This window comes from Oncorhynchus clarkii, chromosome 5 (genome assembly GCF_045791955.1).
Source record: "Oncorhynchus clarkii lewisi isolate Uvic-CL-2024 chromosome 5, UVic_Ocla_1.0, whole genome shotgun sequence".
Classification (NCBI taxonomy): domain Eukaryota; kingdom Metazoa; phylum Chordata; class Actinopteri; order Salmoniformes; family Salmonidae; genus Oncorhynchus; species Oncorhynchus clarkii.
Genome location: NC_092151.1, coordinates 66,700,445 through 66,724,381, shown reverse-complemented (window position 1 = coordinate 66,724,381; position 23,937 = coordinate 66,700,445). Strand labels below are relative to the sequence as shown.

At 45.8% G+C, this 23,937-nt stretch overlaps 1 protein-coding gene across 1 annotated transcript in view; it reads left to right on the top strand.

Annotated features, from left to right (window-relative positions):
• Nucleotides 1-23,937, top strand: part of LOC139409257 (leucine-rich repeat-containing protein 7-like) — a 117,688-nt gene that overhangs the window by 67,775 nt on the left and 25,976 nt on the right. Inside the window, exons 7-11 of the mRNA XM_071154144.1 lie at nucleotides 1,355-1,418; nucleotides 5,408-5,482; nucleotides 6,874-7,018; nucleotides 22,339-22,411; nucleotides 23,434-23,451. Coding sequence (XP_071010245.1) covers nucleotides 1,355-1,418; nucleotides 5,408-5,482; nucleotides 6,874-7,018; nucleotides 22,339-22,411; nucleotides 23,434-23,451 — 375 coding nt within the window. The remainder of the gene's footprint in view (nucleotides 1-1,354; nucleotides 1,419-5,407; nucleotides 5,483-6,873; nucleotides 7,019-22,338; nucleotides 22,412-23,433; nucleotides 23,452-23,937) is intronic.

Sequence of the window (23,937 nt, the reverse complement as noted above, 5' to 3'; positions counted from 1 at the left end):
CTACTGAAGTAGCCCCTGAAGTAGCCATGAAAAGTGTCTGTTAATGGAAGCACTGACAGCTTTAGCAGCCAGCATGCCTACTCAGTCCCTATGAATAATCCAACCCTGCCCAAGGTACTCGTCAACACAGCAGGCTTTGGTTTTACCATTCCCCCTGCATCACACGCTGGGGGGCAAATAGCCTGAGTAACATTCTGAGGTGGAATCTTAATGGGCAGATCAGAGTCAGAGCATGGTAAATAGCAGCTTCGAAAGCAAATGCCATCAGTCTCTCTCTGTGCGATGGGTAGCATGTGTCAGAGGAGGGGCGCTGTGCTGTGGTCTTGTTATTTGATGTCTAAATGAAATGTGAAGAAGGCCCCACATTGGAGTGTGTGTGTACTGGTGTGTGTGTAGCTAGTGGAGCGCAGCCAGTGATGTTGTGATTTATCATAGTGGAGAGTGTTGCGCTGCGTGCCCAAGAGACAGACACACTGCTCACATTGGTTGGTGCATGCTGGCTCACTCAGGTGTCCTGATTTGAAAACAACTTTTATTCCACCATAACAATAACCCTACCCCCATCCCTCACACTAGAGATTGAATCAAATGAAGTACACTCATCCTCTGTCACCTCTAATGTGGCACAGCAAGGGATGTTTATTCATCTGCGTAAACCAACTGAAACATGTTTCCCCTTGAAGATGAGTGTAATGTCCTCATTCAGTTAATGAGTGTGTCACGTTATCACAGAGTCATTGGAGGGAAAGTGTATCCTAGAGGAAGGGTATAGATTACAAATAGGATTTTGATATGTAATCAAGGTTGGGGAGATATTCTGCCATGAGGGATCTGATCTGTTTGTTCTCACATCATAATTGAAATGAACTATATGGCCCAGCTGCTGTATATCATGACATAAAACATACATGGCAGACTATCCTCTTTAGTGATTTTACTAATGGACGCGCACCACTCAAGACAAAGGTCCTCTGCAATCGCAAGCCAATACAACCAGTAATGATGTGCAATACATCTTAGATGAAATCATTTTGACATTGCTCTCCCCGGCTGACATTGTGTACACTGCATGGATGAAAGAGTTTAATTTGAGGTGTTGCATGGTGCAATGGAGAAAGCCATTTCATGTTATATTAATCATTAACTAACTGCATTGTTTTGATTTTAGCTATTTATATTTGTAGTGAATATTATGTGAATGTGTGGGGATATCTGGCAAGCACGGCGTCCCCTCTGCGATGGCAGAGTTGCAGGAGGCCTGTTTGGGAAGGAGTTTGGCTGGTGATTGGCCTTTCTAAATGGTGACTTTGTTTCTATGCCAGAATCTGAGGCTCTTCCCTCTTGTTTGCTGCAGGTCAATACACAGACTGTCACAGCTGGAGCGATTAGACTTGGGAAGCAATGAATTCACTGAACTGGTAAGAAAAGAGGCCCTTTGAAGACGGCAGTCACGGGGACAGCAGCTGTCACCACACAGGCAGCCATGACCCAGCAGACCTGGGAGACGAGCCGGGCCCCCCTCGCTCTGCTCTGCACCCTCATTACGTCTCCAGTACTGCTCCCTCCGCCTGCTGTTTGTGTGTGTACATGTGTGTGTGAATGCGTGCATGTGTGCCATGGGGAATGGCTGGTACATTAGAGAGGTACTGTGAGATTAGTTTAAAATGTTGCATGATTATTGACCGACAATCCATGTGATATCTAAAATGGGGCAATATGAAGTGTGTGGATGCAGAATGCTCAGGGAGGGAGGGAGGCTTTTCAAGTGCGTAACTTTTCAAGTCATCCTTGGTTAACATGATCACACACTGTGCTGGGACTGCGGAGCCCCTGGGAGAGCTTCTGGGTGATGCCATGCATGACATGCTCTGTGCCACAGGTCCCACTGATGCCTTAATTGTGCATGTCTAAATGTGCTGTTAGACTGAGGGCTGGGCTGCCTCCACGGACCCCTCTGTGACTCACTGTGGTGATGGAACACACTCACTATGCACACGGCAGCACCTGCCTCCTCCTCACTCAAGGTCAAGATTAACAGGCACACAAACCCATCTCAGAATGACTGGGTGATATTTTCCAACCATCGAATTTTAAACATAAGAGCATTTTTCTGTTTGGAGTTGGTTGTAGGTCTGAACCAGCGTTTCTCAAACGAGGGGTCGCAACCCCATGTGAGGTCGCCTTATTTGAAAATAGGGTTGTGAGAGAAACTCTGAAATGAAATAAAAAAGATTGAACTTGCTTCATAGCCGGTAGCCGCTAGATGTATTAAACAGAGCTGTTTCTGTTTCTTCCTAAAAATGGCTCTATTTTTTTGAACAGTTTAAACTTCTAAATATTATGACCCCATCACTGAAAGATGACTCTAAGACACGTATGTGTCTTCTGTTTCCCTGCAAAGCCCACAAGCCACGCAGGACTTATTAGAACAGAGTGAACAAGACCAGGCACTAAATCAGACTGGGGGGAAAATAATATCAAGATCATACAAGATTATTACCTGATGGTCTTCTGAACTTCCCATTACCTTTCTGATGCATTTCAGTCACTTCAAAACATACTTCCTTCAGATTGAAATACTGTCAAAAGTACTGTCAGACTGATTTGTAATAGACTGTCATAACCCCAATTTAAAAAAAGTAAACATTGGCCGTTGATTACGTCACTTTGTTTACATGATGGAGTCACGAAAAATATTTCATCTCAAAATGGGGTCGGGGGCCAAAAAAGTTTGGGAACCCCTCGTCTATACTTTCTGTCACGTCTGATGTACCTTTAGTATTTCCAGGACTTTGTCCTTGGGAAGTGAGGAAAAGGCATAATTTTGCACAGCCCGTTCCAAGGGAGCAGATGGTTTGGCATTGTGATAAGCATGCTTTGCTGAAGCCCCCAAGTTACTGCAGAGAGAGAGAGTGCCCATCAACTCTTCCTGGTGCTATGGTCTGAACTCACAATCTGTGTGTCCTACTTAAATACAAGCCTTCCTCCCTCCACTTATGGCCTCTCTTGTCCTATCCCTTCCCCATTCAAGGACTCCTGTTGCTTTTTGCTGATAGTGTGAGCAATATTGCCAATTGCATCTCAATTCCCCTCAAATAGAATCCTGTAGTCTAGCTTTATTGCCTGCTGATTTCGAAGCCCAGGGAAAATAGAATGCATTTTCTCGCATTCCTTAAGCTGTTGTCTGCCCCATACTTTGTGCCAACATGCCTATTGCATTTCTTCAGCTGATGGTTTCTGTGGCGAATGTTAGATTATTCTATCAGTGTTTTTCAGCACAGAGAATTCAGGGATTTTTTTCCAGAATTCCGTCCTGGTTTATTGGTATTTATTTGTAGAGGCAGACACCTTTCCCCTTAATTTAACCAAGCTCTGGAATGTAATTCAGAATCAACAGAGCTTCTAACAGGTTGGCTGAACCAGAAGCTCTATGAAAGCTCTCTCCATCTGATTTCAGCTCATGCCTTATTTTAGTGGCAATCAGTCTTCTACTCGGTTTTACTAAACTGCAAACATTTACATGTATAAGACCAGGATTCAGAAGACCTTATCTTATGCACCTTACCTCACCTTGCATTCAGCACAAGCACAAGCAGCTCATTGATATGAATGAGACTGAAAACGTTGTCCTTCTTGCTCTAGGCTAAACGCATGCAGAAGATGCAGATGTGAAAACGTCTGCAACTTCAGAGGCATTGTCATGTGACGAAACCAAACAATGACCTCAGCACATGTGGGCCCAGCTGAGCCACGAGCAGATGCTGAGTCCTGTGTGTCACAGGCAGAGAGTGAGGAAAGTTTCCTAATTAAAGTCCCTGCCTGGAGAAGGGGAAGGGGGGGAGGGGGAGGGGGATGCAGATGCCGGTGCTTGGAGGGCCGGGGTAGAGCAGAGCAGTGGATGTCATCAGCAGAGAGGAAATGACATCGCAGCGCTTCAAAGACAGACAAGAGGACATGCCTCTGCACAGGAAGCTCCATGGCACTGAGCACCATCCAAGTGTTTAATCTCCATCCGGAGAGAACAGGAGGCATGGTAGAGGTGCCAACACAGTCCACCATGCCAACCCTTCTCTTTGTTTCTCATTAACGCTGAACTTACAAGTAAAATAGTGTGGTGCTACTGTACTGACTCCAGCTCTACTGTAGATAGTGAGTTATGGATTAATGAGTCATACTACACACAACACTCAAAGAGTTCAATGAGGGATTTGGAGATTGTGTGTGATGTTTTGGGAGGGTAGTGGGCAGGTAGGGGACACAGCGACTACATGGGACATTTTTAGCACTGCATCCATTACCCAATTACCTTCTTTATACCCTTAGTGGGACAGAAACTTCATTTGTTTTTTGGGGGTTTGAAGTTTACTCTAAATTATACTTTTTTTGAGCAGATAATAGAATATGCATTGCATCAGTCTGATTTAGATTGCTATGTTGTCAAGTCTCAAACGATACTGTAGGAATTTCTATTATTTTTGAGAAAGTGGTTGTGTACCTCCTGTTTTTGTTGTTGTTGGGTTCTGGCTGCTTCCATGCTGCGATTCTGTTAACTTCGCTCACAAATTCTGTCACTGAAGCTAGCACATACCATTTTTTTTTAGGAGAATGCCCTTGGCAAACTTAATAAAACATCACTACTTTTTCAGAAAACACACAAGATACTGTAGCTACCCTCACAACTATGAGAAAAAAGCTGTCAGAAATAACAATCAGAAATAGTCTAAATAGAAAATAGTCCACGATACAATTTGTAGTCCTTATTGACTGCCACACCATGCTGGGGAAAGAAATGCATGAAACACCTAGATGAGAGAGATTGGAATTGATTTGGGCAGCATGAAGGACTGTGGAGTCTGTCACTTAGTCTCTCAGGTTGGCCTAATGGAGTCATTTACACATAGTCGGGTATAACCTTTACTCCAGAGAGACACACACAGTGTGGCCAGGCCTCTCCACACAGGCCTGTATCGAATACAATCACCCACAGAGCTCCATTCATTCATTACCCCACTCTGTGGCCCGTGCAGCAATTCAAACACACCTTTCCCATTATAGAATACGGAACGTGAGATGATTCTAGAATACATCTGGAGGAGCGACTGAGGATCGTAACTTTGCACCACTCTGTGTGCATATGCCGTCATTGACATCCCTACTTTGTTTTGTAATTATCCCCCATTGGTGCTGTGGCATGAGATTGTTCACTTCTTATATTGTTGGTGTTAAAATCCCACTTCCTTTACCATGATGATAAATTACATGCCACTCCTCACCCTGCCCTGACTCCAAGTTGCCAGGGCTTTCTTATGTCTCTGCCCTAGTTTCTGGGCTATTTTCTAAGGTACAGCCCTCCTGCTGCTGGTTGTTCTAGACAGCTACAGGATGTTGTGTGTCTTTGGTGTTTCAGCCTGAAGTCCTGGAGCAGATCCATAACCTAAAGGAGCTGTGGATGGACAACAACTCTCTGCAGAAGATACCTGGGGTAGGCCAAAAGCCCTTCACTGCCACCTCCAGTCACTATCTGTCTGTTTCATTTGTCATTGGCCCTGATGAAGTCTGTAGATGGAGGTTGTGATGCACTACCATAGGGAAACTCTTGCAAGACAGCTCCCTCAAACCCACATGTTGGAACAATGGCAACGCTCTCTCTCTCTCTCTCTCTCTCTCTCTCTCTCTCTCTCTCTCTCTCTCTCTCTCTCTCTCTCTCTCTCTCTGTCTCTCTTTCTCTTTGTCTGTCTCTCTTTCTCTCTTTCAATTCAATTCAAGGGGCTTTATTGGCATGGGAAACATGTGTTAACTTTGCCAAAGCAAGTGAGGTAGATAATATACAAAAGTGAAATGAACAATAAAAATTAACAGTAAACATTACACATACAGAAGTTTCAAAACAATAAAGACATTACAAATGTCATATTATATATATATATATACATTTACAATGGTGTTTGTTGTTCACTAGTTGGTCTCTCTAATATGGTCATACATTGGGCAGGAGTTTAGGAAGTGCAGCTCAGTTTCCACCTCATTTTGTGGGCAGTGAGCACATAGCCTGTCTTCTCTTGAGAGCGATGTCTGCCTACGGGGCCTTTCTCAATAGCAAGGCTATGCTCACTGAGTCTGTACATAGTCAAAGCTTTCCTTAAGTTTGGGTCAGTCACAGTGGTCAGGTATTCTGCCACTGTGTACTCTCTGTTTTTTGTTAATTCTTTCCAATGTGTCAAGTAATTATCTTTTTGTTTTCTCATGATTTGGTTGGGTCTAATTGTGCTGTTGTCCTGGGGCTCTGTGGGGTGTGTTTGTGTTTGTGAACAGAGCCCTAGGACCAGCTTGCTTAGGGGACTCTTCTCCAGGTTCATCTCTCTGTAGGTGATGGCTTTGTTATGGAAGGTTTGGGAATCGCTTCCTTTTAGGTGGTTGCAGAATTTAATGGCTCTTTTCTGGATTTTGATAATTAGTGGGTATCGGCCTAATTCTGCTCTGCGTGCATTATTTGGTGTTCTACGTTGTACACGGAGGATATTTTTGCAGAATTCTGCATGCAGAGTCTCAATTTGGGGTTTGTCCCATTTTGTGAAGTCTTGGTTGGTGAGCGGACCCCAGACCTCACAACCATAAAGGGCAATGGGCTCTATGACTGATTCAAGTATTTTTAGCCAGATCCTAATTGGTATGTCGAAATTGATGTTCCTTTTGATGGCATAGAATGCTCCCCCCTCTCTCTCTCTCCCCCTTCTCTCTCTCTCTCCCCTCTCTCTCTCTCCCCTCTCTCTCTCCCTCTCTCTCTCTCTCTCTGTGTCTCTCTCTCTGTCTCTCACTCTCTTCAACCGCTCTAACATCCATCTCTCCATGTCTCTCCCTCCCCTTCTGCTGAAGTGTATAGGGAAGCTGAGGCAGCTGCGCTACCTGGACCTGGCTAAAAACAGGATTGAAAGCCTGGACACTGACATCTCTGGCTGTGAGTGCCTGGAGGACCTCCTACTCTCCTCCAACATGCTGCAGCATCTGCCTGACACCATAGGTGAGGCCATAGAACATCTCTGTTCTCTCCCCTCTGGAACAGTAGGATCTCCTGGTTAGATTGTCTCTGCTCTCTCCCCTCTATAACAATGGGATCTCCTGGTTAGATTGTCTCTAATCTCTCCATTCTGCAACAATAGGATCTCCTGGTTAGATTGTATCTGCTCTCTCCCCTCTGCAACAATAGGATCTCCTGGTTAGATTGTCTCTGCTCTCTCCCCTGTAGAACAATGGGATCTCCTGGTTAGATTGTCTCTGCTCTCTCCATTCTGCAACAATAGGATCTCCTGGTTAGATTGTCTCTGCTCTCTCCCCTCTGCAACAATAGGATCTCCTGGTTAGATTGTCTCTGCTGTCTCCCCTCTGAAACAATAGGGTATCCTGGTTAGATTGTCTCTGCTCTCTCCCCTCTGCAACAATAGGATCTCCTGGTTAGATTGTCTCTGCTCTCTCCCCTCTGAAACAATAGTATATCCTGATTAGATTGTCTCTGCTGTCTCCCCTCTGAAACAATAGGATCTCCTGGTTAGATTGTCTCCTCTCTCTCCCCTCTGGAACAATAGGATCTCCTGGTTAGATTGTCTCTGCTCTCTCCCCTCTGGAACAATAGGATCTCTTGTTTAGATTGTCTCTGCTCTCTCCCCTCTGGAACAATAGGATCTCCTGTTTAGATAGTCTCTGCTCTCTCCCCTCTGCAACAATAGGATTTCCTGGTTAGATTTTCTCTGCTCTCTCCCCTCTGAAAGAATAGGGTAGACTGGTTAGATTGTCTCTGCTCTCTCCCCTTTGCAAAAATAGGATCTCCTGGTTAGATTGTCTCTGCTCTCTCCCCTCTGCAACAATATGATCTCCTGGTTTGATTGTCTCTGCTGTCTCCCCTCTGAAACAATAGGGTATCCTGGTTAGATTGTCTCTGCTCTCTCCTCTCTGCAACACTAGCATCTCCTGGTTAGATTGTCCCTGCTCTCTCCTCTCTGCAACAATACGATCTCCTGGTTAGATTGTCTCCTCTCTCTCCCCTCTGGAACAATAGGATCTCCTGGTTAGATTGTCCCCTCTCTCTCCCCTCTGGAACAATAGGATCTCCTGTTTAGATTGTCTCTCCTCTCTCCTCTCTGCAACACTAGGATCTCCTGCTTAGATTGTATCTGCTCCCTCCCCTCTGCAACAATAGGATCTCCTGGTTAGATTGTCTTTGCTCTCTCCCCTCTGGAACAATATGATCTCCTGGTTAGATTGTCTCTGCTCTCTCCATTCTGCAACAATAGGATCTCCTGTTTTTATTGTCTCCTCTCTCTCCCCTCTGGAACAATAGGATCTCCTGTTTAGATTGTCTCTGCTCTCTCCCCTCTGCAACAATAGGATCTCCTGGTTAGATTGTCTTTTCTCTCTCCCCTCTGCAACACTAAGATCTCCTGGTTAGATTGTCTCTGCTCTCTCCCCTCTGCAACAATAGGATCTCCTGGTTAGACTGTCTCTGCTCTCTCCCTTCTGCAACAATAGGATCTCCTGGTTATATTGTCTCTGCTCTCTCCCCTCTGTAACAATAGGATCTCCTTTTTAGATTGTCTCTGCTCTCTCCCCTCTGCAACAATTGGATCTCCTGGTTAGATTGTCTCTGCTCTCTCCCCTCTGCAACAATAGGATATCCTGGTTAGATTGTCTCCTCTCTCTCTTCTCTGCAACAATAGGATCCCCTGGTTATATTTTTCTCTGCTCTCTCCCCTCTGGAACAATACGATATCCTGGTTAGATTGTCTCTGCTCTCTCCACTCTGCAACAATAGGATCCCCTGGTTAGATTGTCTCTGCTCTCTCCCCTCTGAAACAATAGGATCTCCTGGTTAGATTGTCTCCTCTCTCTCCCCTCTGGAAGAATAGGATCTCCTGTTTAGATTGTCTCTGCTCTCTCCTCTCTGCAACAATACGATCTCCTGGTTAGATTGTCTCCTCTCTCTCCCCTCTGGAACAATAGGATTTCCTGGTTAGATTGTCTCCTCTCTCTACCCTCTGGAACAATAGGATCTCCTGTTTAGATTGTCTCTGCTCTCTCCTCCCTGCAACACCAGGATCTCCTGCTTACATTGTCTCCTCTCTCTCCCCTCTGGAACAATAAGATCTCCCGGTTAGATTGTCTCTGCTCTCTCCCCTCTGGAACAATAGGATATCTTGTTTAGATTGTCTCTGCTCTCTCCCCTCTGCAACAATAGGATCTCCTGGTTAGATTGTCTTTGCTCTCTCCCCTCTGGAACAATAGGATCTCCTGGTTAGATTGTCTGTGCTCTCTCCCCTCTGCAACAATATGATCTCCTGGTTAGATTGTCTCTGCTCTCTCCATTCTGCAACAATAGGATCTCCTGGTTTTATTGTCTCCTCTCTCTCCCCTCTGGATCAATAGGATCTCCTGTTTAAGATCTCCTCTTTAGATTGTCTCTACTCTCTCCCCTCTGCAACAATAGGATCTCCTGGTTAGATTGTCTTTTCTTTCTCCCCTCTGGAACAATAAGATCTCCTGGTTAGATCGTCTCTGCTGTCTCCCCTCTGAAACAACAGGATCTCCTGGTTAGATTGTCTCTGCTCTCTCCCCTCTGGAACAATAGCATCTCCTGGTTAGATTGTCTCTGCTCTCTCCCCTCTGGAACAATAGGATCTCCTGGTTAGATTGTCTCCTCTCTCTCCCCTCTGCAACACTAGGATCTCCTTGTTAGATTTTTTCTGCTCTCTCCCCTCTGCAACAATTGGATCTACTGGTTAGATTGTCTCTGTTCTCTCCCCTCTGGAACAATAGGATCTCCTGGTTAGATTGTCTCTGCTCTCTCCCCTCTGGAACAATAGGATCTCCTGGTTAGATTGTCTCCTCTCTCTCCCCCCTGCAACACTAGGATCTCCTTGTTAGATTGTTTCTGCTCTCTCCCCTCTGCAACACGTGGATCTCCTGGTTAGATTGCCTCTGCTCTCTCCCCTCTGCAACAATAGGATATCCTGGTTAGATTGTCTCCTCTCTCTCTTCTCTGCAACAATAGGATCTCCTGGTTATATTGTCTCTGCTCTCTCCCCTCTGCAACAATAGGATATCCTGGTTAGATTGTCTCCTCTCTCTCTTCTCTGCAACAATAGGATCTCCTGGTTATATTGTCTCCTCTCTCTCCCCTCTGGAACAATAGGATTTCCTGGTTAGATTGTCTCCTCTCTCTACCCTCTGGAACAATAGGATCTCCTGTTTAGATTGTCTCTGCTCTCTCCTCCCTGCAACACCAGGATCTCCTGCTTACATTGTCTCCTCTCTCTCCCCTCTGGAACAATAAGATCTCCTGGTTAGATTGTCTCTGCTCTCTCCCCTCTGGAACAATAGGATATCTTGTTTAGATTGTCTCTGCTCTCTCCCCTCTGCAACAATAGGATCTCCTGGTTAGATTGTCTATGCTCTCTCCCCTCTGCAACACTAAGATCTCCCTGTTAGATTGTACTGCTCTCTCCCCTCTGTAACAATAGGATCTCCTGGTTAAATTGTCTCTGCTCTCTCCCCTCTGGAACAATAGGATCTCCTGGTTAGATTGTCTTTGCTCTCTCCCCTCTGGAACAATAGGATCTCCTGGTTAGATTGTCTGTGCTCTCTCCCCTCTGCAACAATATGATCTCCTGGTTAGATTGTCTCTGATCTCTCCATTCTGCAACAATAGGATCTCCTGGTTATATTGTCTCTGCTCTCTCCCCTCTGGAACAATACGATCTCCTGGTTAGATTGTCTCTGCTCTCTCCCCTCTGCAACAATAGGATCTCCTGTTTAGATTGTCTCTGCTCTCTCCCCTCTGAAACAATAGTGTATACTGGTTAGATTCTCTCTGCTCTCTCCCCTCTTTAACACTACGATCTCCTGGTTAGATTGTCTCTGCTCTCTCCCCTCTGCAACAATAGGATCTCCTGGTTCGATTGTCTCTGTTGTCTCCCCTCTGAAACAATAGGGTATCCTGGTTAGATTGTCTCTGCTCTCTCCTCTCTGCAACACTAGCATCTCCTGGTTAGATTGTCCCTGCTCTCTCCTCTCTGCAACAATACGATCTCCTGGTTAGATTGTCTCCTCTCTCTCCCCTCTGGAACAATAGGATCTCCTGTTTAGATTGTCTCTCCTCTCTCCTCTCTGCAACACTAGGATCTCCTGCTTAGATTGTCTCTGCTCTCTCCCCTCTGGAACAATAGCATCTCCTGCTTAGATTGTCTCGGCTCTCTCCCCTCTGCAACAATAGGATCTCCTGGTTAGATTGTCTCTGCTCTCTCCCCTCTGAAACAATAGGATCTCCTGGTTCGATTGTCTCTGTTGTCTCCCCTCTGAAACAATAGGGTATCCTGGTTAGATTGTCTCTGCTCTCTCCTCTCTGCAACACTAGCATCTCCTGGTTAGATTGTCCCTGCTCTCTCCTCTCTGCAACAATACGATCTCCTGGTTAGATTGTCTCCTCTCTCTCCCCTCTGGAACAATAGGATCTCCTGTTTAGATTGTCTCTCCTCTCTCCTCTCTGCAACACTAGGATCTCCTGCTTAGATTGTCTCTGCTCTCTCCCCTCTGGAACAATAGCATCTCCTGCTTAGATTGTCTCGGCTCTCTCCCCTCTGCAACAATAGGATCTCCTGGTTAGATTGTCTTTGCTCTCTCCCCTCTGGAACAATATGATCTCCTGGTTAGATTGTCTCTGCTCTCTCCATTCTGCAACAATAGGATCTCCTGTTTTTATTGTCTCCTCTCTCTCCCCTCTGGAACAATAGGATCTCCTGTTTAGATTGTCTCTGCTCTCTCCCCTCTGCAACAATAGGATCTCCTGGTTAGATTGTCTTTTCTCTCTCCCCTCTGCAACACTAAGATCTCCTGGTTAGATTGTCTCTGCTCTCTCCCCTCTGCAACAATAGGATCTCCTGGTTAGACTGTCTCTGCTCTCTCCCCACTGCAACAATAGGATTTCCTGGTTAGATTGTCTCTGCTGTCTCCCCTCTGAAACAATAGGATCTCTTGGTTAGATTGTCTCCTCTCTCTCCCCTCTGGAACAATAGGATATCCTGGTTAGATTGTCTCTGCTCTCTCCCTTCTGCAACAATAGGATCTCCTGGTTATATTGTCTCCTCTCTCTCCCCTCTGCAACAATAGGATCTCCTGGTTAGATTGTCTCTGCTGTCTCCCCTTTGGAACAATAGGATCTCCTGTTTAGATTGTCTCTGCTCTCTCCCCTCTGGAATAATAGGATATCCTGGTTAGATTGTCTCTGCTCTCTCCCCTCTGCAACACTAAGATTTCCTGGTTAGATTGTCTCTGCTCTCTCCCCTCTGTAACAATAGGATCTCCTTTTTAGATTGTCTCTGCTCTCTCCCCTCTGCAACACTTGGATCTCCTGGTTAGATTGTCTCTGCTCTCTCCCCTCTGCAACAATAGGATATCCTGGTTAGATTGTCTCCTCTCTCTCTTCTCTGCAACAATAGGATCCCCTGGTTATATTGTCTCTGCTCTCTCCCCTCTGGAACAATACGATATCCTGGTTAGATTGTCTCTGCTCTCTCCCCTCTGCAACAACAGGATCTCCTGGTTAGATTGTCTCTGCTCTCTCCCCTCTGAAACAATAGGATCTCCTGGTTCGATTGTCTCTGTTGTCTCCCCTCTGAAACAATAGGGTATCCTGGTTAGATTGTCTCTGCTCTCTCCTCTCTGCAACACTAGCATCTCCTGGTTAGATTGTCCCTGCTCTCTCCTCTCTGCAACAATACGATCTCCTGGTTAGATTGTCTCCTCTCTCTCCCCTCTGGAACAATAGGATCTCCTGTTTAGATTGTCTCGGCTCTCTCCCCTCTGCAACAATAGGATCTCCTGGTTAGATTGTCTTTGCTCTCTCCCCTCTGGAACAATATGATCTCCTGGTTAGATTGTCTCTGCTCTCTCCATTCTGCAACAATAGGATCTCCTGTTTTTATTGTCTCCTCTCTCTCCCCTCTGGAACAATAGGATCTCCTGTTTAGATTGTCTCTGCTCTCTCCCCTCTGCAACAATAGGATCTCCTGGTTAGATTGTCTTTTCTCTCTCCCCTCTGCAACACTAAGATCTCCTGGTTAGATTGTCTCTGCTCTCTCCCCTCTGCAACAATAGGATCTCCTGGTTAGACTGTCTCTGCTCTCTCCCCACTGCAACAATAGGATTTCCTGGTTAGATTGTCTCTGCTGTCTCCCCTCTGAAACAATAGGATCTCTTGGTTAGATTGTCTCCTCTCTCTCCCCTCTGGAACAATAGGATATCCTGGTTAGATTGTCTCTGCTCTCTCCCTTCTGCAACAATAGGATCTCCTGGTTATATTGTCTCCTCTCTCTCCCCTCTGCAACAATAGGATCTCCTGGTTAGATTGTCTCTGCTGTCTCCCCTTTGGAACAATAGGATCTCCTGTTTAGATTGTCTCTGCTCTCTCCCCTCTGGAATAATAGGATATCCTGGTTAGATTGTCTCTGCTCTCTCCCCTCTGCAACACTAAGATCTCCTGGTTAGATTGTCTCTGCTCTCTCCCCTCTGTAACAATAGGATCTCCTTTTTAGATTGTCTCTGCTCTCTCCCCTCTGCAACACTTGGATCTCCTGCTTAGATTGTCTCTGCTCTCTCCCCTCTGGAACAATAGCATCTCCTGCTTAGATTGTCTCGGCTCTCTCCCCTCTGCAACAATAGGATCTCCTGGTTAGATTGTCTCTGCTCTCTCCCCTCTGTAACAATAGGATCTCCTTTTTAGATTGTCTCTGCTCTCTCCCCTCTGCAACACTTGGATCTCCTGGTTAGATTGTCTCTGCTCTCTCCCCTCTGCAACAATAGGATATCCTGGTTAGATTGTCTCCTCTCTCTCTTCTCTGCAACAATAGGATCCCCTGGTTATATTGTCTCTGCTCTCTCCCCTCTGGAACAATACGATATCCTGGTTAGATTGTCTCTGCTCTCTCCCCTCTGCAACAACAGGATCTCCTGGTTAGATTGTCTCTGCTCTCTCCCCTCTGAAACAATAGGATCTCCTGGTTCGATTGTCTCTGTTGTCTCCCCTCTGAAACAATAGGGTATCCTGGTTAGATTGTCTCTGCTCTCTCCTCTCTGCAACACTAGCATCTCCTGGTTAGATTGTCCCTGCTCTCTCCTCTCTGCAACAATACGATCTCCTGGTTAGATTGTCTCCTCTCTCTCCCCTCTGGAACAATAGGATCTCCTGTTTAGATTGTCTCGGCTCTCTCCCCTCTGCAACAATAGGATCTCCTGGTTAGATTGTCTTTGCTCTCTCCCCTCTGGAACAATATGATCTCCTGGTTAGATTGTCTCTGCTCTCTCCATTCTGCAACAATAGGATCTCCTGTTTTTATTGTCTCCTCTCTCTCCCCTCTGGAACAATAGGATCTCCTGTTTAGATTGTCTCTGCTCTCTCCCCTCTGCAACAATAGGATCTCCTGGTTAGATTGTCTTTTCTCTCTCCCCTCTGCAACACTAAGATCTCCTGGTTAGATTGTCTCTGCTCTCTCCCCTCTGCAACAATAGGATCTCCTGGTTAGACTGTCTCTGCTCTCTCCCCACTGCAACAATAGGATTTCCTGGTTAGATTGTCTCTGCTGTCTCCCCTCTGAAACAATAGGATCTCTTGGTTAGATTGTCTCCTCTCTCTCCCCTCTGGAACAATAGGATATCCTGGTTAGATTGTCTCTGCTCTCTCCCTTCTGCAACAATAGGATCTCCTGGTTATATTGTCTCCTCTCTCTCCCCTCTGCAACAATAGGATCTCCTGGTTAGATTGTCTCTGCTGTCTCCCCTTTGGAACAATAGGATCTCCTGTTTAGATTGTCTCTGCTCTCTCCCCTCTGGAATAATAGGATATCCTGGTTAGATTGTCTCTGCTCTCTCCCCTCTGCAACACTAAGATCTCCTGGTTAGATTGTCTCTGCTCTCTCCCCTCTGTAACAATAGGATCTCCTTTTTAGATTGTCTCTGCTCTCTCCCCTCTGCAACACTTGGATCTCCTGCTTAGATTGTCTCTGCTCTCTCCCCTCTGGAACAATAGCATCTCCTGCTTAGATTGTCTCGGCTCTCTCCCCTCTGCAACAATAGGATCTCCTGGTTAGATTGTCTCTGCTCTCTCCATTCTGCAACAATAGGATCTCCTGTTTTTATTGTCTCCTCTCTCTCCCCTCTGGAACAATAGGATCTCCTGTTTAGATTGTCTCTGCTCTCTCCCCTCTGCAACAATAGGATCTCCTGGTTAGATTGTCTTTTCTCTCTCCCCTCTGCAACACTAAGATCTCCTGGTTAGATTGTCTCTGCTCTCTCCCCTCTGCAACAATAGGATCTCCTGGTTAGACTGTCTCTGCTCTCTCCCCACTGCAACAATAGGATTTCCTGGTTAGATTGTCTCTGCTGTCTCCCCTCTGAAACAATAGGATCTCTTGGTTAGATTGTCTCCTCTCTCTCCCCTCTGGAACAATAGGATATCCTGGTTAGATTGTCTCTGCTCTCTCCCTTCTGCAACAATAGGATCTCCTGGTTATATTGTCTCCTCTCTCTCCCCTCTGCAACAATAGGATCTCCTGGTTAGATTGTCTCTGCTGTCTCCCCTTTGGAACAATAGGATCTCCTGTTTAGATTGTCTCTGCTCTCTACCCTCTGGAATAATAGGATATCCTGGTTAGATTGTCTCTGCTCTCTCCCCTCTGCAACACTAAGATCTCCTGGTTAGATTGTCTCTGCTCTCTCCCCTCTGTAACAATAGGATCTCCTTTTTAGATTGTCTCTGCTCTCTCCCCTCTGCAACACTTGGATCTCCTGGTTAGATTGTCTCTGCTCTCTCCCCTCTGCAACAATAGGATATCCTGGTTAGATTGTCTCCTCTCTCTCTTCTCTGCAACAATAGGATCCCCTGGTTATATTGTCTCTGCTCTCTCCCCTCTGGAACAATACGATATCCTGGTTAGATTGTCTCTGCTCTCTCCCCTCTGCAACAACAGGATCTCCTGGTTAGATTGTCTCTGCTCTCTCCCCTCTGAAACAATAGGGTATCCTGGTTAGATTGTCTCTGCTCTCTCCTCTCTGCAACACTAGCATCTCCTGGTTAGATTGTCCCTGCTCTCTCCTCTCTGCAACAATACGATCTCCTGGTTAGATTGTCTCCTCTCTCTCCCCTCTGGAACAATAGGATCTCCTGTTTAGATTGTCTCTCCTCTCTCCTCTCTGCAACACTAGGATCTCCTGCTTAGATTGTCTCTGCTCTCTCCCCTCTGGAACAATAGCATATCCTGCTTAGATTGTCTCGGCTCTCTCCCCTCTGCAACAATAGGATCTCCTGGTTAGATTGTCTTTGCTCTCTCCCCTCTGGAACAATATGATCTCCTGGTTAGATTGTCTCTGCTCTCTCCATTCTGCAACAATAGGATCTCCTGTTTTTATTGTCTCCTCTCTCTCCCCTCTGGAACAATAGGATCTCCTGTTTAGATTGTCTCTGCTCTCTCCCCTCTGCAACAATAGGATCTCCTGGTTAGATTGTATTTTCTCTCTCCCCTCTGCAACACTAAGATCTCCTGGTTAGATTGTCTCTGCTCTCTCCCCTCTGCAACAATAGGATCTCCTGGTTAGACTGTCTCTGCTCTCTCCCCACTGCAACAATAGGATTTCCTGGTTAGATTGTCTCTGCTGTCTCCCCTCTGAAACAATAGGATCTCTTGGTTAGATTGTCTCCTCTCTCTCCCCTCTGGAACAATAGGATATCCTGGTTAGATTGTCTCTGCTCTCTCCCTTCTGCAACAATAGGATCTCCTGGTTATATTGTCTCCTCTCTCTCCCCTCTGCAACAATAGGATCTCCTGGTTAGATTGTCTCTGCTGTCTCCCCTTTGGAACAATAGGATCTCCTGTTTAGATTGTCTCTGCTCTCTCCCCTCTGGAATAATAGGATATCCTGGTTAGATTGTCTCTGCTCTCTCCCCTCTGCAACACTAAGATCTCCTGGTTAGATTGTCTCTGCTCTCTCCCCTCTGTAACAATAGGATCTCCTTTTTAGATTGTCTCTGCTCTCTCCCCTCTGCAACACTTGGATCTCCTGGTTAGATTGTCTCTGCTCTCTCCCCTCTGCAACAATAGGATATCCTGGTTAGATTGTCTCCTCTCTCTCTTCTCTGCAACAATAGGATCCCCTGGTTATATTGTCTCTGCTCTCTCCCCTCTGGAACAATACGATATCCTGGTTAGATTGTCTCTGCTCTCTCCCCTCTGCAACAACAGGATCTCCTGGTTAGATTGTCTCTGCTCTCTCCCCTCTGAAACAATAGGATCTCCTGGTTAGATTGTCTCCTCTCTCTCCCCTCTGGAAGAATAGGATCTCCTGTTTAGATTGTTTCTGCTCTCTCCTCTCTGCAACACTAGGATCTCCTGGTTAGATTGTCCCTGCTCTCTCCTCTCTGCAACAATACGATCTCCTGGTTAGATTGTCTCCTCTCTCTCCCCTCTGGAACAATAGGATATCCTGGTTAGATTGTCTCCTCTCTCTCCCCTCTGGAACAATAGGATCTCTTGTTTAGATTGTCTCTGCTCTCTCCTCCCTGCAACACCAGGATCTCCTGCGTACATTGTCTCCTCTCTCTCCCCTCTGGAACAATAGGATCTCCTGGTTAGATTGTCTCTGCTCTTTCCCCTCTGGAACAATAGGATATCTTGTTTAGATTGTCTCTGCTCTCTCCCCTCTGCAACAATAGGATCTCCTGGTTAGATTGTCTCTGCTCTCTCCCCTCTGCAACACTAAGATCTCCCTGTTAGATTGTACTGCTCTCTCCCCTCTGTAACAATAGGATCTCCTGGTTAAATTGTCTCTGCTCTCTCCCCTCTGGAACAATAGGATCTCCTGGTTAGATTGTCTCTGCTCTCTCCCCTCTGGAACAATAGGATATCCTGGTTAGATTGTCTGTGCTCTCTCCCCTATGCAACAATATGATCTCCTGGTTAGATTGTCTCTGCTCTCTCCATTCTGCAACAATAGGATCTCCTGGTTTTATTGTCTCCTCTCTCTCCCCTCTGGAACAATAGGATCTCCTGTTTAGATTGTCTCTACTCTCTCCCCTCTGCAACAATAGGATCTCCTGTTTAGATTGTCTTTTCTTTCTCCCCTCTGCAACACTAAGATCTCCTGGTTAGATCGTCTCTGCTGTCTCCCATCTGAAACAACAGGATCTCCTGGCTAGATTGTCTCTGCTCTCTCCCCTCTGGAACAATAGCATCTCCTGGTTAGATTGTCTCTGCTCTCTCCCCTCTGGAACAATAGGATCTCCTGGTTAGATTGTCTCCTCTCTCTCCCCTCTGCAACACTAGGATCTCCTTGTTAGATTGTTTCTGCTCTCTCCCCTCTGCAACAATTGGATCTCCTGGTTATATTGTCTCTGTTCTCTCCCCTCTGGAACAATAGGATCTCCTGGTTAGATTGTCTCTGCTCTCTCCCCTCTGGAACAATAGGATCTCCTGGTTAGATTGTCTCCTCTCTATCCCCCCTGCAACACTAGGATCTCCTTGTTAGATTGTTTCTGCTCTCTCCCCTCTGCAACACGTGGATCTCCTGGTTAGATTGTCTCTGCTCTCTCCCCTCTGCAACAATAGGATATCCTGGTTAGATTGTCTCCTCTCTCTCTTCTCTGCAACAATAGGATCTCCTGGTAATATTGTCTCTGCTCTCTCCCCTCTGGAACAATACGATCTCCTGGTTAGATTGTCTCTGCTCTCTCCCCTCTGCATCAATAGGATCTCCTGTTTAGATTGTCTCTGCTCTCTCCCCTCTGAAACAATAGGGTATACTGGTTAGATTCTCTCTGCTCTCTCCCCTCTTTAACACTAAGATCTCCTGGTTAGATTGTCTCTGCTCTCTCCCCTCTGCAACAATAGGATCTCCTGGTTCGATTGTCTCTGTTGTCTCCCCTCTGAAACAATAGGCTATCCTGGTTAGATTGTCTCTGCTCTCTCCTCTCTGCAACACTAGCATCTCCTGGTTAGATTGTCCCTGCTGTCTCCTCTCTGCAACAATACGATCTCCTGGTTAGATTGTCTCCTCTCTCTCCCCTCTGGAACAATAGGATATCCTGTTTAGATTGTCTCTCCTCTCTCCTCTCTGCAACACTAGGATCTGCTGCTTAGATTGTCTCCTCTCTCTCCCCTCTGGAACAATAGGATCTCCAGCTTAGATTGTCTCTGCTCTCTCCCCTCTGCAACAATAGGATCTCCTGGTTAGATTGTCTTTTCTCTCTCCCCTCTGCAAAACTAAGATCTCCTGGTTAGATTGTCTCTGCTCTCTCCCCTCTGCAACAATAGGATCTCCTGGTTAGACTGTCTCTGCTCTCTCCCCACTGCAACAATAGGATCTCCTGGTTAGATTGTCTCTGCTGTCTCCCCTCTGAAACAATAGGATCTCCTGGTTAGATTGTCTCCTCTCTCTCCCCTCTGGAACAATAGGATATCCTGGTTAGATTGTCTCTGCTCTCTCCCTTCTGCAACAATAGGATCTCCTGGTTATATTGTCTCCTCTCTCTCCCCTCTGCAACAATAGGATCTCCTGGTTAGATTGTCTCTGCTGTCTCCCCTCTGGAACAATAGGATCTCCTGTTTAGATTGTCTCTGCTCTCTCCCCTCTGGAATAATAGGATATCCTGGTTAGATTGTCTCTGCTCTCTCCCCTCTGCAACACTAAGATCTCCTGGTTAGATTGTCTCTGCTCTCTCCCCTCTGTAACAATAGGATCTCCTTTTTAGATTGTCTCTGATCTCTCCCCTCTGCAACAATTGGATCTCCTGGTTAGATTGTCTCTGCTCTCTCCCCTCTGCAACAATAGGATATCCTGGTTAGATTGTCTCCTCTCTCTCTTCTCTGCAACAATTGGATCTCCTGGTTATATTGTCTCTGCTCTCTCCCCTCTGGAACAATACGATATCCTGGTTAGATTGTCTCTGCTCTCTCCCCTCTGGAACAATAGGATCTCCTGGTTAGATTGTCTCTGCTCTCTCCCCTCTGAAACAATAGGATCTCCTGGTTAGATTGTCTCCTCTCTCTCCCCTCTGGAAGAATAGGATCTCCTGTTTAGATTGTCTCTGCTCTGTCCTCTCTGCAACACTAGGATCTCCTGGTTAGATTGTCCCTGCTCTCTCCTCTCTGCAACAATACGATCTCCTGGTTAGATTGTCTCTTCTCTCTCCCCTCTGGAACAATAGGATCTCCTGGTTAGATTGTCTCCTCTCTCTCCCCTCTGGAACAATAGGATCTCCTGTTTAGATTGTCTCTGCTCTCTCCTCCCTGCAACACCAGGATCTCCTGCTTACATTGTCTCCTCTCTCTCCCCTCTGGAACAATAGGATCTCCTGGTTAGATTGTCTCTGCTCTCTCCCCTCTGGAACAATAGGATCTCCTGGTTAAATTGTCTCTGCTCTCTCCCCTCTGGAACAATAGGATCTCCTGGTTAGATTGTCTCTGCTCTCTCCATTCTGCAACAATAGGATCTCCTGGTTTTATTGTCTCCTCTCTCTCCCCTCTGGAACAATAGGATCTCCTGTTTAGATTGTCTCTACTCTCTCCCCTCTGCAACAATAGGATCTCCTGGTTAGATTGTCTTTTCTTTCTCCCCTCTGCAACACTAAGATCACCTGGTTAGATCGTCTCTGCTCTCTCCCCCCTGGAACAATATGATCTCCTGTTTAGATTGTCTCTGCTCTCTCCCCTCTGGAATAATAGGATATCCTGGTTAGATTGTCTCTGCTCTCTCCCCTCTGTAACACTAAGATCTCCTGGTTAGATTAGCTCTGCTCTCTCCCCTCTGTAACAATAGGATCTCCTGGTTAGATTGTCTCTTCTCTCTCCCCTCTGGAACAATAGCATCTCCTGGTTAGATTGTCTCTGCTCTCTCCCCTCTGGAACAATAGGACCCCCTGGTTAGATTGTCTCCTCTCTCTCCCTCTGCAACACTAGGATCTCCTTGTTATATTGTTTCTGCTCTCTCCCCTCTGCAACAATTGGATCTCCTGGTTAGATTGTCTCTGTTCTCTCCCCTCTGGAACAATAGGATCTCCTGGTTAGATTGTCTCTGCTCTCTCCCCTCTGGAACAATAGGATCTCCTGGTTAGATTGCCTCCTCTCTCTCCCCCCTGCAACACTAGGATCTCCTTGTTAGATTGTTTCTGCTCTCTCCCCTCTGCAACACTTGGATCTCCTGGTTAGATTGTCTCTGCTCTCTCCCCTCTGCAACAATAGGATATCCTGGTTAGATTGTCTCCTCTCTCTCTTCTCTGCAACAATTGGATCTCCTGGTTATATTGTCTCTGCTCTCTCCCCTCTGGAACAATACGATCTCCTGGTTAGATTGTCTCTGCTCTCTCCCCTCTGCAACAATAGGATCTCCTGTTTAGATTGTCTCTGCTCTCTCCCCTCTGAAACAATAGGGTATACTGGTTAGATTCTCTCTGCTCTCTCCCCTCTTTAACACTAAGATCTCCTGGTAAGATTGTGTCTGCTCTCTCCTCTATGCAACAATAGGATCTCCTGGTTAGATTGTCTCTGCTCTCTCCCCTCTGCAACAATAGGATCTCCTGGTTAGATTGTCTCTGCTCTCTCCCCTCTGTAACAATAGGATCTCCTGGTTAGATGGTCTCCTCTCTCTCCCCTCTGCAACAATAGGATCTCCTGGTTATATTGTCTCTGCTCTCTCCCCTCTGCAACAATTGGATCTCCTGGTTAGATTGTCTCTGCTCTCTCCCCTCTGCAACAATAGGATATCCTGGTTAGATTGTCTCCTCTCTGCAACAATAGGATCTCCTGGTTGTATTGTCTCCTCTCTCTCCCCTCTAGAACAATAGGATCTCCTGGTTAGAAAGAAAAAAGGATCAAGAAATTATGATTAGGAGATAAGGTGGGGAGAGGATGATTAATTCTGGAATGACTGCATTCATCGTGGCGGCTCCTCTTGGAGGTTGCTATCTGAGAGCGCAAATCCCTGAGTTGGATTGCCATTATCAATCATATGCGTCATTAAAATGCCATTCCTATTTGGAGAGAAAAAAGTGTTTGTTTGAATCCTCAAATTTAATTTGCACAATCTATTAAGTTATTTTGTACTTAATAAGTTTGTCAATAATTTCCTGGCTGTAAATGAATCAACCGGTAAGAGGATTATATAGACAATGGGTTTGAAAAATTCCTTTTAACTGTGTTCTTCTCTTTTGACTTTGCTTCTCATAATGTATTTGTTCCTTTTTTAAAAGAATCAATTACATAACATCAAATGAATAGTGAAACTAGAGTTATGTCTTTGTCTCCATTGTAGGAATGTTGAAGAAGCTCACAACACTAAAAGTGGATGACAACCAGCTCACCTCACTGCCTAACACCATTGGAAGGTGAGTACTTTCACTTCTCAAATTGCAATCCCTGAACTTCCCAAATGACATTTTTTGAAAGGATGTGGCCAAAAGCTAAACTAAATTCCAAGTCTTGTTTATTAATGCATATCTATCATTGAACTGAATGTTAGTCAGTCTTAGGGCATCTATTGCATAACCAAATTAAAAGCCGTCAGAGACAGATTTTGATGGTAAATTGAGTTGACACATTGCATCTTAATCTTAGCTCGACTTCTATGCCAGTGGTTTGTTGCTGTAGTCAACACGGCCTGTGGATAGAAGGGGTCTGAAACTCTGCTGTCTCACTCTGGCACCTTCTCCTTGATGCTGCTTCTCACCTCACATTGACTAACGCTGATTTGCTCCATCACTGTTCACACCAAGTACAGAGTGATGTAGAACATTGTGTCTCAGTTGGCGGCACTGAGAGAGAGAGAGAGAGGGAGGGAGAGAGAGAGAGAGAGAGGGAGGGAGGGAAAGAGAGAGGGAGAGAGAGAGGGAGGGAGGGAAAGAGAGGGAGAGAGGGAGCGAGAGGGAGGGAGAGGGAGGGAAAGAGAGAGGCAGAGAGGGAGAGAGATACATTTTGGGGGTGTGCCATTCATTTGTTGTGCAATATTTAAAATGGAGGCTGTCTGAGTGGACTTGACTCTGATGTAAAAAAAAAAAAAACTTCCCAAGCTTCCTCTGCTTGTATTGTAACCTCAAACTCAAACACAATAGCCAGCCAAGTTGATTTGCTTGTTTTATATATACTATATCAGTTTAATCTGTAAACTAGAATGAGTCAGAGGCAATTCTGGGGGTCAAGTCTGAAGACGCCCAGTTACTGGGATGTCATAGGTCAGGGTCACCACCTTACAGCTCATCATGTCATGTTCATCCTTACCGTGCCCTGCCTCCCCCACTGCTGCTCCCCAAGCCTGTGATACTGTTTCCTGTACACCTTTTTTTCTTGGTTTGTCATTGGTCGGTTTTGTGTGTTGTGGTTATTTCACATGCATCTAAAATGGGCCACTTAGTGGACGCGCCAAAATAGGGTAAGTAGACTGTAAATCCCTGTCTCCTGTACACGTTCCTCCTCGCCACAGCATGTTTATTCAGGCAAGTGCTCACCTTAATGTCCCCTGTCTGTATGTTCTGGCCAGGGAAGCAGCTCTAGTAAAAGGCCTGCATATGGGAGGCCAGCTGGGCCAGCCTGTTCAGACAAATGTTGAGCTAATGACTCTGCTGTGTGTATAATAAATAAATACAATTGTAAATGGTGATTGGCCCAAATGCTGATTGACTTAAAGCTGTGGTATGACACAAAATGAACTGTTTACTGTTCTAATAACGTTGATAAGCAGCAATAAGGCACCTCGGGGGTTTGTGGTATATAGCCAATATACCACAGCTAAGGGCTGTATCCAGGCACTTCACATTGTATCGTGCTTAAGAACAGCCCTTAACTGTGGTATATTGACCATATATCACACCCCCTCAGGCCTTATTGCTTAAATGAAGTCTTTCCAGTGTGGGGAGGC